The following is an 18,713-nucleotide window of genomic DNA, read 5'->3' on the forward strand; positions in this document are numbered from 1 at the left end:
AAAATAGGTGGATCAAGATTGAGTTGAATGGAAATATATATATATATATATATATATATATATACATGATTCATATTAACGACCCCTACAATCATGGGGACAAAGAGAGCGAACAAGACTCTTTGGATCGCTCTTTCTTACTATATTTTTTAAAGATGCATTAAATTTATTTAATGCAATTTTAAAGAAATCAGCATAATTAAGGCAAAATATTGCATATTCCAACTTTGAAATTTTAGAGTTTTAATTTGATAATTCTGATAATCAATATCGTGAGCTGCTTGACAATGTAGGCCATAAATCTATGTTTGTGGTCCAAGGAAGCTAAACTTTGCTTATATATAAGTCATGAATCTCATGAATTTGACATGCAATGGGCATCTAAAAATTTCACCAAAATTTGATAGGTTATTTCAAAGGTTTTAATGAATTATTTGATATGGAGATGACTTGTCTAAGTGATCTTGGTCGTCCATGAACAAGATGAGACATCAAAATTGAGATTTAATTCCCATTTCTTTTTGTTCATCTCAATCTTTTTCTTATTCTCTGGACCACATATTTGAAATGACCTTAAAAATCTTGTAAGACTTGGATAATTCACCCCTAATCTTGCTATTATCATTGGTCAACGGGAAATGAAATCGAGATTTATGGCCCTTGTCATGTCTAATTTATCCTTAAAAAAAAAATGGAGAGTAAAATAGCTACCACACTGTTCCAGGTTCAAGATCAAAAGTTCGAGGAAAATTTTTCTTAAGAAATATTACTTAATGGAGCTAGTACAGGGATTTCTTTCTAAATTCCCTATAATTTTTTAATAGGGAAATCTTTCCTTCTTAATATACCTTCACCTTAAGAAAAATGTTAAAACACCCAAAATACCATTTTCTTATTGTTTTATGTATTGAAGTTATTCAAGGACAGTTGTGATCCATTATGATGATTTATGATGGTGAATGACGAATGGATACTAATATATTCATAATTTTTAAAGTTACGTAAAATTTTCGATCTATTTTGAGGGTCGATATTTTTTATGAAAAAATTGATGACCACCAATGTCTCAAACGATGTCAATTTCAATGTTACTCCAGCACGACTCAAAAATATTATCATATGTTCGATTAAACATTAAATTATTAATTAATTTATGAATTTAATCCTCTCATCTCTTACTTAAAAGAGAACTTTGTGAATTTTAACAAGGAAAATGCTCAAGTAACATTAAAATTGACATTGATTCTTACATTGCTTTTCATTAAGAATTTTTTTTTAAAATTCTAGGTAAGTGTAATGATTTTCTAGCTCAACTCTGGCAGATTAATTCAAAACCTCACTGATGTGGCATGTGCAAGAGTTGTAGATTTTTTCTTGGGATACGTAGGTGCAGTTGTGCCTCTCAAGGGAAAAATCTACTGTTCTTACACATGCCACGTCAGTGAGTTTGAGTTATTCGGTCAGGTTGAGTTAAAAAATTTGAAACGTGGCATTTGCGACTCGGTTCAGTACTCCAAAGAAGGAAAACGTGCCAACATCAAACGATAAAGCTCACTCACCACATTCACTATTCCGAAGGCTTTCGGTTTCGGATGAACTCTGCGACTGTTGGGACCGTTCGAAAATGGCGATTCGAGACGATTTCTTTAAATTGTTTCTCCTCGTAATGGTTGTATACCGAGTTGAGTCCAACTCGATCTCACCAGTCTGCGAGTTCAGCGTTCTACAGGAAGACAAGCTATACAACTTTAGCTTGGCTTCTCCCACCTCAAAACACCCTCACGGGGTCCTTAGCGAAGATGGGTACTCCTCTTTTACCCTAATTACTCCATTTATCGATCTGGGTATCTCTTATTGTGTGTTATTTCTTCTGATTTTTTCGGATTCAAGCTACTTGCTTTTTTATGCTAAAATGCACCGAGTTTGTTTGGGCATAATAGCTTTGCTTCTTTTCACCCCACATTGAATCCATATATGCTTCTTCATTACTTTAATTACTCCATTTTTTTATCTGGGTATTTCTGATTTTCAGATAGTTAGTCTCATTTTTATGTTTAATATGGGAATCTGAGATCTCTAATGGCTAAAATGCGCAAGGCACTTGAAATTTTGTAACCCTTGTGAAAATTTTATATTCCACTGCAGTTTTAAATTGTAAATTAGACAATTAATATTTTTTATAGCTGCTTAAGTTTATCTTTAATAAAGCATAATTGCAGAATTCACTGATATTTTTTAGCTAAAATTATTCCTTAGTTTTCTGAAAAAAATGGAAGGTTCCATGGGAGAATGTAGTTAAGTTTGTAACTGATGGTGGAAAAGAATCTTCAGAATGTGTGATTTCTTGAAGCTTCTGTTAATTTTCATTATGTGTGTAGCAAATGTTTGGAGTCTTCAGACTCAACTCAGAAAGATCGGTAGGTTGGGTTTTGGTCATAATGAGATTAAAAAACGATGCTTCCTTGGCCGTGTGGAACATGGATTAGCATTATGTCATTCCTACAAGTGATCCCCCATCCAGGATTGGAAGAAGTGCTATATGAGGACTTCGAGATCAAATAGAACCCATGCTAGTAATTAAGAAAACTTGATCATTTTACAAGCATTTAGACAAGCATTGTTTCTCTCCTTTACAATTTTATGGGGATCGCAAGAAAAATCACTAGGTAGATCATCATTTCACAATCAAAGATACGGTAAGAAGCCAATAAGTCAGCTGTTTTTTTTTTCCTTCCTACTCGCAAATGGAATTTCTACTGATTGTGTTAGCAGCTCGTGAGAAATTGTTCCATGCAAATGAAATGGATATGATAATCTAAATCAATCTAGATACCTAGAAGAATGGTCAAAATCCATCAAATCATCTTATATATCTCTCAATTATTGTACTTATGTGTGTACTTGTTTGCTGGTTTTTGATGAATAATACATTCTTGAAGCTTCTTTGATTATATCTGGTTGCAGAGTCCAGCATAATAGGATTGATCTCTGGTCAAGAACCAACCCTAGCTTAACTATAAAACAAAATAAACGAGTTTTTTTTTATTTTAAACTTTGAGTTCAACATATTTCTGACATAAAAAAGGTACAGTAGAATCTGCATAATAAGCACATAACCTGGTTTAATTAATGAAAAAGTTCCATCCCTAACTTTTGGCTATGTTGCTAAGTTAATAACATGGATATCAGTCAATAATTCCTGTCCCATATCACTATGTTATAGCACACATCTAAGGTTCATTACACCTTAGATGGCCAAGCAATCCTCCATGTGAAGCTGTATGATTTTTAATTTATTTTTATTGTTTGCTGATAAGACTCTTGAAAAGTTGTAGCCCAAACTTGACACTCCTCGCACACACTAAATTCTTTACTGTAAATTTTGTCAACCATATGCAAATTGATGTGCCACCCATAAGTTGTTTAATGTTTTGTTTTTCCCTCAGAAACCTATTTGGGCCAGGAAATTCTTTGTTTAATATTCTATTATATAGCATATCTAGACCCAACTTTAAATGACCTGAAGTACTTTTTACTTGCTTTGTACCAAGATCTTTTGTCTTCTAACCTATCCAAAAATATAAATTTTAATCTTTTTAAATTGCATATCTGGACCCATCTTTGATTTATTCAACTATGACCTCTGCAGCTTTTTTGTATTTCTGCAGTGAATTAAATGTTGAGTTTCTCAATAAAAGCTTTCTAACAATACTGAATTGGAGGTACTTAAACAGTTTACAAAAAATGAAAAATGTTCTCATAGAGATACGAGTTTGGTGTCCTTTTTCTGTAAATTAAAGGCTTTAAAGGATTGAGAATTCTGAAAATGTGGATCAAGGTCGTAAGGAAAGAACTGAAAAATGTGCCTTGACATAATATATAGCTCTAGATGGAGTTGATGGTAAAATCGGGTTCATCTTGCTGACTAAATACATTGGATGAGGAGTAAATGTTGATGGTGATGATATTTTGTTAACTGATATGGTATTTAATAGACTAGTCCATTCCTGAGGATATTAAATTATAGAGGTTCGACTGTAATCTGTTTTTTTTTTTTCTCTTCATTTTTGAGGTTAACATATAATCTACCTATAAAAAAAAAGCACATAATCTGTATTTGAGAATAGCATTTGAGTCTTATTTCTGTTTAATAAACTTTTGGATTGTGGGAGGAGGTTTAATGGTACTAAATATCCATTTCTAGTTAAATGAAACACTAGTTATTTTGCAGATTTTACAAGGTAGCTGTAAATGAGACTTTGCTCTGGTTTCAGGTTGGCTCCATCAGGTTACATTTCATCTTTGTTTATTTAAACTTACTTATCTTGTTAATGTTTATTAAGTTGTATTTATTGAAGAATCTTAATAGTAATTTTCCACCTACATGTAAATTTCGAAGGAATAGAATGATTCTTCTTCATCATTGTCTAAAACCACTGGCCTATGTTACGTGGTCATACCTTCCAGTGGAATAATCTTATAGTTGTTGCATATTAAACACTACTTCTCTTAAATAGAAAAGAAGTCTATCTGGCTTTGATTGGTTCTACTGTTAAAAATAACTAAATGTTTGTCCCTCTTTTTAAAACACATGTTGTTATCACAAGGTCATATGCCTTCGGAAATTCAAGGATTATGTTTTCTATCTTAATTCTTTTTTTAAAAATCCAAGTTCTCCATGTATATTCTTGTATCCTCTACTTTCCTTCCCTAGATGACCATGTAACTCTACTTCTATAAATATCTCCTCACCATTGGGAATTCTTTGAATCAGTTCATAATTTATTCTTGGAATTGTCCTTCCATAAACTAACTAGGACGCATAAGCACTAATTATTTTTAGTCACCTTTCATGTTATTAGTTTGTAGCTAATAATCAATCACCTAATAACCTAATATATATATATATATATATATATATATATATATATAATTTTATTAAATGAATTCATTGTGTGATTCTTGAATCTTTGTTTATCTTTCTGTTGTAGGTTGTTTTTGTTCTTTTTCAATAAAATTTCCGTTTACCTGTCAAAAAAAATAATACAATTTTATTAGTATTTATTGTAGCCTGAATTTATTGGTAAAATAGGATTCATGTTTATTACCCCCAAATAGTTGGGATAAGGTGTGTGCTGATAAGTGGAAAACATGAAATAACTTCGGAGTCACTTTTTTGAGGTTGTCACATGGGTTTCAACACTATGGGTTCCACGATCAAGCTCTGAGAAAATTTATTACTTATGTTAGCACAGTTCCCAACTACATGGTGGGATCATTATTGTTTGATGGGAAAACTAATAAAAATGGTGACTCACAAGCTGCCATATCTGTCCTCTTCTTTCATAAAAGATTCTGTGTCATACTTGAAACTATACTAATTTCAGTTTACTTCTCACTGTTGGCATTTTCTTGGAATTTATGGAACAGCTTTGTGATGGAATGATATTCAATCATGACCCACCCAGGTGCTTTGACTGCCGGGTAACTACTTTCTAATTCCACTAAGTGATTAATTTTATCAATTGAGAAGGCAGTAAGAACAGTATATTATCTGTCCTAGTTGGCTGTTATGATATTATTGATTTTTAGTCCTCTTTTTGTTATATTCTGTATTATTTTATTGCAACAGAGACCTGCACAAGCTGGTCTCTCTCTCTCTCTCTCTCTCATTAAGGACTATAATCATGGAGGATCTCATAATTTTTTTGGATATATGGGAACTAGTTAGGATGAAGAAATATAGCAACTATAGTGCGGAACATCTGTTACCTGAAGGTAAAAAGAATTTGAGATAAGAAAACTTAGTTGTACAAGACAGAATTTGGCACAGAAACGGTGCAGATTTGGGATGGAAAGCACCTAATTGTACTAAAACAAACTTGGTTTCTTTCCTGGAATTCAAAAATGATAAAAAATTATGCAATTTCAGAAGTAGAATTGTTGCAAGAAAGTTGGCTACGAAAGTCGATTGAGAAATTAAAAACATCTAAGTTGAGAAAGTTGGCTGAGATGGTTTGAGCTTGCTCAATGAAGGCCGATTACTTCTCCAATTAGAAGAAATATTCAAGTTGAAGGCCCCAAAGAGCTAGTGGAAGATCCAAAAGAACTTGGATGGAGACAATGAAAGCATGTTTGAACTCACTCTTAGTATCAAAAGACTTGGCTTGGACAGAGTAGAATGCAAGAACCTAATTTGTTTAGTCGACTCCAAATCTTGTGTATGAAGGCTTTGATTTCTGTTGTTTGCCGAAAATTGAGTAGTAGCTCTTTGAAGCTCAATTTTGATTGAAATTTATTGGAAACGCCGGAGTAGCTCTTTCTCTTCAGAGGATTACCTTGGGTTGACTAGGGTTTGATCAAAACTGTTTAAATTTTATAGCTGTTCAACTATTTGGATGAATTGATATTTTTGGTTCTTGTAGTGTTTTATAGAATAGACATGAGGAAACTGAAATCATGGTAGATAGAACTTTGAATTCTTGAGTGATAACAAAATGTCTATATGTCAATTACCTGTAGTCAACATTGAATTGAATCAAGTTGGTTAGGGTTAGGGGTGCAACACAGGTGGGTTGGTCAAGTTAGGGACAACTCCAAGCTCCACCTAAGCCTCAAACAACTCAACCAAGCGTGACTCTAAACATCTCAACCCGAGTGCAACCCAATAAATAACTTGGGTTATAGAGAATATTTGAAGATCCTTTGTTGTAGGAAAAAAAAAAAAATTACAGTCTAAAACTTATTTGCTATTTTCCAAATCGATCTCAGGCCTCCAAATTCACTCATCCCCTTAATCTTTTCTATTTATCTCTATGTATCCTTGAAATCCATCTACCATATTATTTGATTAGGGCCATTAGAGAGACGGGAAGGGAGAGAGGGGTAGTGGGATGGCTAAAAGAGCACAAAGAAAGCATCAGCTTGGTCGGCTTGACTAGAGAGATTAGGTTTTTCTACTCACCTTCTTCATTCCTTAAAGTTTTAGAAAATGGAGGAGAAAGAGTCTCCAACCTGTAACTCCTCCTCCCTACTTTCTCCTTTAGTTTTACTTCATTTGTTGTTGTCATTCTTGGAAAGAGAGAGGAGAAGAGAATGTGAGGATTAAAGAGAGGTATATACGTGTTTACTTGAGAATTGACTATCTAGATTACCTCTTATATTATAAAACATATTGTAATAAAAACTCAATAAGTTTATACCTACAAAGATCTTAATTTCTGGTTAACTGGCAGATTTAAACATATAACATAATATATAATACAAAGGTCTGGGCTTGGGTTGGCACGGATTTCCCAAGGCTTCAACCCAAGCCAAAGTTGATCTTGGGCCATGTTTTGAAATTCCGGCCTGAACCTACCAAGTTTTGAAAACTCTATCCCAGTCTTAAGCCAAGGTCAGGTTAGCCAGTTGGGTTATTATTTCTATTACCATGAAGGCATCTCTAAAATTCACCACAATAAGGGTGTTCGTTTGGTTCACTGATTTTACAAATCCACTACAAATTGAACCATGAACTGGTTCAATTTGTACCAGTTCGTGGTTCTCTATTATATTAACGAATCCGATAACATAGTTTTGAACTAATATAAGCCATGTCAATTGAATTTTGTATATAATTTAAAATTATTACCTAAATAATTTTTTATTTTTTTTTCTAATCCACCTTATTTTATATAAAAATATATATAATTATATGAAAATAGATATGTAAATAAGAGTAATGATTTTCGGACTCTCTCACATGACATATTCAAGATCTCTCCTTATGTGGCATATGCTAGAACCAAAGATTTTTTCCTCACGTTTATGGAACTGTTCATATGTGTATCACGAAGCAAAAAATCTATAATTCTAGCACATGCCACGTCTGGAGAGTATTTTGAATATGCCACGTGGGGGAGTCTGATTATCACGACTCATGTAAATAATTGTCGCAAAAATTCATTCATTCCCCAACTCTTCTCTCTCTCTCTCTTCAAGTGAAGAAGACAAGCACAATGAGAACAGGGTATTTCCTTCCTCTCTCTTCTTTCTCTCTCACTGTTTTTTTTTTTTTTAAATATATTTTTGTTCAACTATCTAAATATTTTGTTTGTTCTTGTCTTGTTTAACTGTTTAATTATTTGATTTTTGCACCAAGTTTCAGTTTTGGGTTCTTATTTGAAATGGGTTTTTGTTATTTGGTGATTAGAATCTGTGTAATATTTGATTTAATTAAAATGTTTGGTGGTTGATTGAATTGTATTTCTTCCTCAGCAAAACTCTGTTCTTTAGTTTGTGAGGTTATTAAATTTGCTTTTGTTTGTATTCCCTTCAAAGGAATCTATTATGTTGTCCTTTCTAGAGAGTAAAATTGTTTTTTTTTTTTTTTTCCCCTTAAGTTGGCAAGGTTATTAATCTTGTTTATGTTCTCCCTGAAGTAAGGTTTGTTCTTTTTCTTGGAATTCAAATGGGTGTTTTTGTATGTCATTTGTCATCTTTGAAAATGAGGGGATGTGTTGTTGAACTATCAAAGTCATATTTACATTAAAAATGAAGGTTGAGAGACTGACCAAGAATGTACAAATAAAGAAAACTACTCATATAATCAAGAAGAAGTTTTGGTTCTATCTAAAAGTTGTGCCCGTTCTTAGAGTAATATGACCTAAGTTGTTATCCAATTGTTTTCGACTCAAGTGAGGGAAGTTGCTCAACCTCCTTTTTCTTTACCAATATAAAGGCCACCACTTTCAATTCCATTGCTCACTTTTCATCTTATTTATCACAGCTGATTCCTTAGCTAATATCTTTAGATCATTTATACAAATTTATTTAAAGGTCTAAAAATCTAGTCTCACATCTGACGAAAAGAAGGAAAAAAAAATCTAGTCTTTTACTTTGTTCGTAGGTATGACCTTATGAGAAGAAACCTATCGGATAAACCACAAGGATCGTATGAAAATTTCAATATGGTTTAGAGGTTGACCCACACAGATGCAACATATGAGACTGCCACTTGATGGGTCCCATGTATGGTATTGATGCCAAAATAGTTGACCCCAATGATATGTACCGCTTTCATGGAACCTTTTCCATGTATTGTCTGGAAGAATATGATAGAATGGGTTTTACAACCATTCAATCACGTCAGCTTTTGACTTCTGAGATCTTTTTGTTGAACCCATCTGTGTCCACCTTTCCCATGGATCTGACTGCATTGCTGGATATAGCATTTGTGGACTATTTTGATGCTTTATTTATTAGTACCTAAGATTCCTTCATATTAGCATATCTTGCAAGAATCTTGTATATGAGCTTTTATGCTACAAGATAGGATGTCATTTCAACAAAGAGTTACATAATGGTACTTCCACATGCCTTTTCTTTGACCTGCCTAATAAAATTTTAAGTTGTGCATGTTTATGGTGCCTTAAAATTATCACAATAATGTCATTTAATTTATGGTTTCTGATTCAATTCTCTTGATTGATCTTGTAGGATTGTGGGGGTTTGTCAAATTGTGGCATGAAATGTGGTGCACTTGTATCTAATGATTTTGGAGGTAGACACATTTAATTTTAGTAGTTTACATAATAAGATTGTTGTTAGAATTGGAGGTAGTGGTGTTGTACAATGCATTTGGCCCACCTCGGTTTGTGTCTAAAATAAGACACACCTTTGGTCACCAATAGATGCACAAGCAAGCAAACAAGGAGGATTGAAGAAATTAGAAGAAAATCTGAGAAAATAAAATCAAAACAAAGGTCAAAGCATGTTCTAATCGCTCTAAGGATAGAGCGATCGCTCTGATTAGAGCGAGCAATTTGATCATAGTGCAATTGATCGACAATTTTTGAGTCCTTTCTTGTAATTTTTTATACAATTGATCCCCTTATAAGCCTATGAATAGGGGGATCAAAAAGAAAGGGAAGAGAACAATTTTTTAAGAGAAAATTCTGCTGAAATTATCTCAAGACTTTTGAAAAAGTTATTGGATCTCTCTTTCTTCTAATCCTTTTACATTTGGTAAGACCTTTGTTAATTTCTAGTTTTAATTTATTTTCAACAAGTTAATGGGATTAAATTCATTGGGGAATAAAGACCTAACTCATAAGTTCATCTTGAACTTTTATTAAGAAAACCAAGAAATTACCCCATTTCCTTCAAGGAAAAGAACTCAGCCACTGTTTCCCTCTCAATTGTCCCTTGATCTATTGCCTTGATGGTCCCGAAGAGAATGGAAGCAATATCTCATGTCTCCATATCTAATGGACACAAAGAAAGAGAAACCTATGGATCTTAAAGAGGGAGAACAAGTGGCTAAATTTAGTTTTCACAGGTATAGGCTTGAGTTTTATTGGCTAAACATGTTTATGGACTGTCACACTCAAAACACTCTAAGAATAATTTGTTCATGGATTTTGTAGCATACTTGAAGTAATTTATCTAGTAATTGTTGCTAGGGTAATATTGTTTTTATGCCTCTCTCTTTATGTTCTTTATATCTTAAAATTGTTTCGGTGCTTGTTGGTCATTTTATAAGCTTGCAAGGACATTTTAAAAGAAAGTGAGGTGAATCGTAGGATTCAATTCCCAATGATACTCTCTCTCCTTCTCTCTTTTCTCCTCATTCTCCTTCTCCACCTTGAAACCCTAGATTTTACCTTAAATTTATGCTAGAATGTTTTTGTCCCACCATTTTTAGGACACTTCTTATTTTCCTTAAAGTTACATTCAAATGCAACTTGCCCAAAATGATCTCAGAGATAATGCTAAATTACCAAGAACAAGGAAAATCATAACATAAGCTAATTTTACCTTAAATTGCAGAAAAAAAAAAATCAATAAATGAATAAGAAAAAGTTTCAGGCTAAGCACAGTCCTACAAAGTTAATTCCTAAAATATGGAGTGGGGGGTTGAAAGAATATTTCGTAATTCCCCTAGCCTAGTGATGGAGACATCTTCATGCACCACCTAGAATTTCAATTCAACTGCCAATTTGGATTCCAATGTTCCTTTCAAGGACTACAAAGAAGGGTTTTGTTAATATGTGCCCTAAGAGAACACGTTAAAGTGCATTAAATATACCTTGGGAATTGATTTTCATACCAAAAATGGCCTAAACTTTTTTTATATCAAAAATACCCTCAAATGCTCATTTCCAAGGTGTATTTGTTCCACCTGAACATGTGCCCTTAGGGAACATGTTAACAAAACCCTTCAAAGAATAATTGGGCACAAAAGATTTTTTTTATTGATGTTGTGAAGGTTTCCACTTTCCACAATCCCTTGACTATATGTTGAAATGTAAAATGTAAACTTATGCAATTATGGGCATGTAATAGGACATTCAACAAAGAAAATAACCTAGCGATAACCAAAGGGTTATTCATGAATGACATTGGCTGGCTTAGTGTGAAGGATTTAGGAGATTAAGGTTAGATTTGGATGCAAAGAAGATTGAAGACTTGTGATTAGGTGTTGAAATAGTGGATAATGGAGGAATATAGGGACTGAGTTTGGACCTATGTTACTCAATTTGTTGCTATAGTCTAAACCAAGAATCGGTATGAAGCAAACCAGTTTGCGGTCGGTTCGTAAAATCAAGTGAACCATGAACCCACCAAATTTTGGTTGGGTCAAACCAAAACATTTGGTTCAACGAAATAAAAGCATTAAGTTTTGCGAACCGAACAATTTGGTTCGGCGAACCCAATAACTTTTTAAATTGTTCGTGAACCAAATAGGGTACATTGGGGTATTTAATTTGCTGAAAATTTGGGCTGCAATGGGTTTTGCAGATCTGAAAATTCTGCAATAGTTGAGGAAAACAAATTGGGTGGTTTGGTGATCGTATGGGCAACGATGAAGGGGTTTGGTTGTTTATTTTTTCTTTCTGAAGCATAAAAATATTAAAGAAGGATTTGGGGCAGGGGAGTAACATAAACTCTACTTATCTCAAGTCAAGAATTGATAGAAAAATAATATTTTACTTGGAATCACACCAAGAGGCCTCATGCCATCCCCATCGCAGGAGAACAGTCAGAATTTCTGTAATAGTTAATCATCTATTGATTTGAAAATAACAAATTACATACATACATATATATATATAGTCTCATACTCCAACAAAGAGTCCTACAATAGCCTAAGAACTAAAAAATCTTGTGTAGTTTTCTAAATAAAAGTCTTAACAAAATTAAAAATTAGAACATAACCCCTACTTAAAACGTGGACCATCAAATAAAGGACTAAAATATAAAATAAAATTTAAACACTACCCTAACAGAATCATGGACCACTAGAAATAATAAAATGCTAAAGAATCCTAATAACACATGGAATCCTAATAAAATCTGGGCTATGGGTCATGAGCTTGATATCCCCATCAATATTGTTAGTCAATTCTTGCATGCTCCAAGAATCAAGATAGAATCACTGATCTTGATCCTTGAAGTTGCACACAGGATTCTCAGGTATCTAAAGTTAGTACCAGGTAGATGCCTATTATTCAGTAAACATGGAAATGTGAAGAGAGAAGCTTTTATTGATGTAGATTGGGCTGGGCTAGCTACAGATCGCAAGTCTGCTTTAGGGTACTGTACTTTTGTTGGTGAGTTACATGGAGAAGTAAAAAAGCAACTAATTTTTGCTCTATCTGCTGTTGAGGAAGAGTACAAGTCTATGGCATATGGAGTATGTAAGTTACATTTATTACGAGAGTTGGGGGTTAAGGACCGGAGCCAATGCATCTGTATTGTGATAACAGGGGCGCAATCAACATTGCTTGGATCCCAGTTCGGTATGACAAAAGAAGCATATTGATATTGACCACCATTTTATCAAAGAAAAGCTCAAGAGTGCTCAGATTTATGTTCCTTGTGTGAACATAGAACAACAAATGGAGGATACATTGACTAAGAGGGTTAGCAAGAATCATATGATTGATATTCTTAACAAGTTGGGCATGATAGGTATCTATGCACTGATTTGAGGGGGAGTGTAGTATTGTTTTCATGCCTCTCTCTTTATATCAATTTGAGCACACAGATGAAATTCAAACATTTTACTAGATGCCCTTGATGCCTTTTGTTCCTTTATCCATGGATGGCACCTTGCGTAGAAAATAAAATTGCAAATGTTTAGGCTAGAGAGATTTATTGAGCCTTCTTTATTGTCTCCACCACTACTTCCCCTCATTTTTAAGTTCTATAACACTTGTTTGGATTGGATTTGTACATACTATGTATCTGTTTTTCCCTTTTGTAGAGTTTTGTTGCTCACCAATTAAAGAAAGGAAAAGGCCCTTCTCACCTATACTGTTTGCTCGAGGACCAGTTTGACAAATATTAAAGGGTTATCATTTAGAATGTATTAATTGGATCTGGTTTGTGTACGCAGGGTATTATGTCTGCACATCCGTTGGGCTTGTATCAAGCACAGTCATTAACCTCATCGGTAAATTATTTTGATCTGGTTGTTCTCCCCTTATCTTCTCTGTATTCTTCTTCCTTAATATGGAAAAAGGGCACGTTAATTGCTAATGTGCTTCTACTCACTTCTTAACCTTATTTGATGGGAAAGATTACCATTGTGCCCTGTTTATTTTAGAGAGATTCTATTGCCAACTTTTGCTAACAGCACCCCAATTCATATGTGAATCACCAAAGAATTAACACACATCTTGGGGTGCTGTTAGTAAAAGTTGGTGTGGCAATAGAAGCTCTCATATTTCATCATCTCAGTTTACTTGTGATGCTGCATGTTGGGAAATTATGGTTTGCATCTTCATCCTGGAAACGAGTATTGGATTCTTCTGCTAGTGTTTCATTTGGATGGACTATGGACTATAGTTGCATCTATGTTTGGCTCAGAATTGTGCAGTATTCTACCAAAAAGAAAGTGTCCAGTTTCGGTTGTCTTCATTTGCATTAAATAATTTGACTATCGCATTGCTTTCTTATGCTGCAAACATATATTCTGCTCTGTTATATTCCTTTATAAAAATTCAGTTAGTTTGAGAATTGCTGATCTCTTGTACTTACAAATTTAACAGATGAAAGAAATCCTGACATGGGTGTCATTGTTAAGATGTCAAGTAATGGTGTCAAATTTAATTGTTCACTGTCTGTCTCTGTTTTCTGTGATTCGAATGGAGTTCAAGTGAGTGTTTTTTCCTCCTGTTTTGATTATCTGCTGCATCCTAACCTTAGTTTCTCTATAATATATGATTAACATTTCTTAAATCATTTTTTTTGGTAGGAACCACATTTATTCGAGAAAACAGGGACCTGTGACTATGTAAGTGCCAAGTAATTTTTTTCCTTACTTCAAAATTTTGGTTTTATTGTATGTTTAGATGTTTTCCGTAGTCTGATTCTCTTTTTCTGCTATTGCTGAAGCAAAGAATGTATCTAATGAGAGAACATCTTGATCCTCGATTTCACTTTTATTTCATCTTATTTTCCATTTCATTTAGTTAGTAGCCTTCAAATATTGGACTTTTTGATGGTAGCTTCCTCTTCAAGAAATAGCTTGTCACAACTGCGTGTCCTTTGAAGGATACTTTTTTTCGCTAGGTCCCTTTCAACCATGTATTAAGTGCAACTTTCGTACTTTTCAGAGGCTTTAACATGGTGAAAGTTTTTGATACTCTTGTTATAAGAAATTTTTGTTTGACCCTACATGAATATTTTTCATATTTCAGGTGTATTGTTGTTTGTAAATTTAATTAAATAAATTCTCAATCCATGGATTTCAAAGTTTCTCTGGGATGATTGATGGCAATATATCCAGTTTGAAGGAATATTTTGGATTATGGTTATGGGGGCCTTTGGACTGGATTCAAGTAATCCTGCATTAGTTTTGGGTTGGGGGCATTGGGCATAAAGAGGAAAGCTAGCTGTAATGGATAGTAAAAATTTAATATGTTCAATGGTTTTTATATATATAAATGAGCTGGGTTTTAGAGCCAATAACATAGCCATATTGTTTTGTCCTATATGTACTAAAAGTTTTGGATTAGACTGATTTTTTGTGAGGATGATCTCTATGGTGAAGAGATCATACTATCAAAAAATCAGCCCCATTCTGAAACTTCTAACCCCATTTTACAAGTTGAAGAATCGTGGACCGTCAATTTTTTTTCATTAATTTGTAAACCACTTTTGATGGGGTTAGAAGTTTTGGAATAGGCTGATTTTTTGTGAGGATGATCCCCTCAATATAGAGATCATCCTCACAAAAAAACAGCCCATTCCAAAGCTTTTAGCCATATAGGACAAAACTTTGGCTCCCAATTTTGGTTGTTGAACGCTACCCTGTATATATATGAGTGGAGTTCCGTTGACTCAATTAGTGACACAAGATCTTGATCATGTAAATACAAAATCGAATGATTGAGATTTAATGCATATCTCAACAATAAATATCCCGATGATACTTATCTCAAGGATAATTTTCAACCATTGGATTTAGTGTTTATACGGTCAAAATCTTGTGTCATTTCTTGAAACAATGGAACCCAACCTTCTATATATATATATAAGGGTCAGGATCCCGTGACTCCTAACACATGATCCCAACCCTTTAAATGCAAAATCCAATGATTGAGATTTGTCCTCGTGATAAGTATCTCCAAGATTTGTGTTATCAAGATACTCATAAATCTCAACCATTGGATTTTGTGTTTAGAGGGTTGGGATCATGTGTTTTTTTCATGAGTCATTCTTAGGAGTCAAGGGATCCCAATCCATATATATACATGGGTTGCATTCGGGGGACATCTACAAGTGACAACTATTATGACATCTATCGGATGCCAACCATTTTACAAGATCTAACGGCATCTAGTGGTGTTCTAGAAAACATTGAAAAATTTGACAGCGTCTGGTGGTTGTGTAAAAAAAGTTGTCAATTTTTGATGTCCCCCGAACATGTCTATATGCATAGGGTTTTGTTCGGCAGCTAAAATTTGTCTTATATGGGTTAGATGTTTCAGAATGGACTGCTTTTTTGTGAGGATGATCTCAGCATAGAGATCATGCTCACAAAAAAAATCAGCCCATGCCGAAACTTCTAACCCCATCAAAAGAGGTTCAATTAACAGTAAAAATTGATGGTCCTCGATTCTTCAACTTGTAAACTGGGTTAGAAGTTTCTGAATGGGCTGATTTTTTGTGAGGGTGATCTCCTCACCATAGAGATCATCGTCACTAAAAATTTGCTCAGCCACAAAATTTTGGCTGCCGAACATGCCCATATATATTGTATTGCTCTGGTTAGGATTATTTCCCTTGTCTGATAATTTCTCTTTAGACATTTGTTGTCCATGTAATAGAGATGAGACTAGTCGTGGTTTATACTGTTTCAAGTTCATGATTTTTGATCTCACAGGCTATAGTTCTAAAACATCCGTCTGGTTGTGCCAAGACTATATCTACTCATGGAAGAGGCTGGGGCTGGTTCGGTACTTTTTTAACCATGTAAAGTATTTTGATGATTTCCTTGGTTCTTTTGCATGTTTTGTGAATTCTTTCAAATACCATGAATATTAAATTTAGAAGAATCTCTAGATTGACGGGTTCCTCCCATTTTCAGATTTTTATGCCTCCTAGGAGGGTATCTGCTGATTGGTACAGTTTACCGGTTTTTCTTCCTTGGAATACGTGGTGTTGACGTACGTTTTCTTCCTCAAATTCAGTTACTCTTTGTTATTTCTCTCCATTTGACCCGACATTACTTTTTCTTTTTTTTTTCCTTTATGTTTTCTGCATGATTGTGGCAATTTGTTGCATATTTTATATTTTCCTTTGGTTCGGTGCTGTGTACTGCTGTTGGCAATTATACATGTTTCCTTTCTTTTGTTTCTCTTCAGATTATCCCTAACTTGGAGTTCTGGGTCAGTTTACCCCAAAGAACAAAGGTATGCCTTTTATGATTAACCTTTAATTTTTCCCTTTAACTTTTGTATTTTTGGCATGGCACATACTAGTAATAGCTAGTACTTACTGGTGCTTTTTACATTTGTTTAGCCTGGAAGAAGTTAGTGCTTTATTAATGCAACATGAGTAAGCTTTGGAATTAACCATCAATGACTCATTTGAGCGTGGTCTCTTGAGTCAAAGGTCATGGATTGAGCACTTGAGCCTGTTGAATGGATTCTTTTTTCTCTTTGATATCGTTGGGTATCCCCACATCCTTTGGGATGGGATTAGTCCCTACAGTCGCACGCCCCATTCCCATGAAAGTTTCTCAACATGCTTTGTGAATTTGATTCTATTTTATTGACAAAAAAAAGGCTCAGGGGGAATGGAAGAAGCATAGCATACATAAAGGAGATGCAACTAGATTTTTATTTATTTATTGGTAATTAATTACACCTGCTTAGCAAAATTACTTCATGTTAATGAATCAAGCTTATCAGAGTTGAAGATGTTGAGATGGATGAATGGAAAGATTGGGGGAAGATAAAATTAGAAACAAATACATTTGGGAAAATATAGGAATAACTCCAATAGGCAAGAAAGATATGCAAGTAGTCCCCCCCTCCCCCCTTTGTTGTAATTATAAATGGAGTGTAACAGAGATGGATGGATGCGTGGAAATACCATGAAAGAGAAAATTAGAAACGAACATATGCGGGAAAATGTAAGAGTAGCTTCAATATGCGACGCAAACTAAGAGAAAGTAGAGTTTAAAGAAGGCTGATTACAGCTCTAATTAAAAGAAATATTCAAATTTAAGGTCCTCAAGGGACGAATGAAAGACCCAAAAGAACTTGGATAGAGATGGTGGAAGCAGATAACTCACTCACAATAATGAAAGACTTGGTTTTGGACATGGTGGAATGGACGAACATGATTCAATTAATCAACCTCAAATTTTTGCTTAGCCTTTGTTGTTGGTACTTGTTTTCCATCATGGGCCTAAATTAGATTATTTTATTTATTAATTGATGTCCTCTACTATGATCCATCTTATTGTCTCTAATAACTACTAATAAGATTTTTGTACCATTTTCCTCTTTCAGGGTTTACTTGGATCACTAGTAGGAAGATTCAGGAGACCTTCTCGAGGCCAAAGGAGTTCATATTCTCCTGTCAACTTCTGAGCAATTGCAATTTAGTTCAAAAAGTTTGATCGGTGAATATGCCATTGGATACCCGATTCTGCAGTGGAATGATGCAAGAGTTGGTGAATGATTCCCATATGATAGATTGATCATGCCTGCTTGCTCCATCACAAAACAAAACTAAAATTCTTCCACAGAAACCGACATTCATTTTCTTTATCCAAGTTAAAAAGAAAAAAAGTTTACTGTTTTGATCAATGGTGTCTTATTGGCTATAATGCCTTACTAAGGCCGAAGCATAGACCATGAAATTCTTTTGTTCCATGCTAGTTTCTTTAGAAGATCCTAGTGGAAACAAGAGTCAGTTCAGTTTCTAAGGTACTTGGATTGGAACCATCACATTTTTCTAAAATAATTAGAATCGGAATTGTCAAGAACCACAGGTGACAATCAGTTTCGGTTTATAAGAATCAAATGATATAAAAAAACTTCTTAAATTATTGTAAAGCTTTCTTGTTCTTCCAAAGAAAATAAAATATTATTTGATAATCATCTGCATCATAATTACGAGGTCTTATATAAGATATGAGTTAATAATTAAAAAAAAAAAAAATTTAAGCCCATTACAAGATAGATACATTCTAATGATTTTGATTC

General features: G+C 34.0%; 1 protein-coding gene across 3 annotated transcripts; it reads left to right on the forward strand.

Annotated features, from left to right (window-relative positions):
- The first annotated feature begins 1,539 nt into the window (after positions 1 to 1,539).
- On the forward strand, positions 1,540 to 18,414 carry LOC147386401 (uncharacterized). Of its 3 annotated transcripts, none has more exons than XR_015171862.1 (11): positions 1,540 to 1,803; positions 4,232 to 4,274; positions 5,431 to 5,484; positions 9,481 to 9,544; positions 13,385 to 13,441; positions 14,040 to 14,146; positions 14,246 to 14,284; positions 16,379 to 16,451; positions 16,583 to 16,661; positions 16,860 to 16,907; positions 18,015 to 18,108. XR_015171862.1 is itself a non-coding variant. In XM_086423169.1 (11 exons), the coding sequence occupies exons 1-11, from the start codon at positions 1,625 to 1,627 to the stop codon at positions 18,093 to 18,095; spliced, it is 840 nt and encodes a 279-aa protein (XP_086279295.1). In that variant the 5' UTR covers positions 1,541 to 1,624; the 3' UTR covers positions 18,096 to 18,414. The 3 variants fall into 3 exon arrangements, 2 of the variants coding, with proteins under 2 accessions (XP_086279295.1, XP_086279296.1); XM_086423169.1 differs by having other exon boundaries at positions 1,541 to 1,803; positions 16,379 to 16,467; positions 18,015 to 18,414; XM_086423170.1 differs by lacking the exon at positions 5,431 to 5,484 and having other exon boundaries at positions 1,541 to 1,803; positions 16,379 to 16,467; positions 18,015 to 18,414.
- Positions 18,415 to 18,713: the final 299 nt, after the last annotated feature.

This window comes from Akebia trifoliata, chromosome 14 (genome assembly GCF_017979445.1).
Source record: "Akebia trifoliata isolate Shusen 1 chromosome 14, ASM1797944v1, whole genome shotgun sequence".
Taxonomy (NCBI): domain Eukaryota; kingdom Viridiplantae; phylum Streptophyta; class Magnoliopsida; order Ranunculales; family Lardizabalaceae; genus Akebia; species Akebia trifoliata.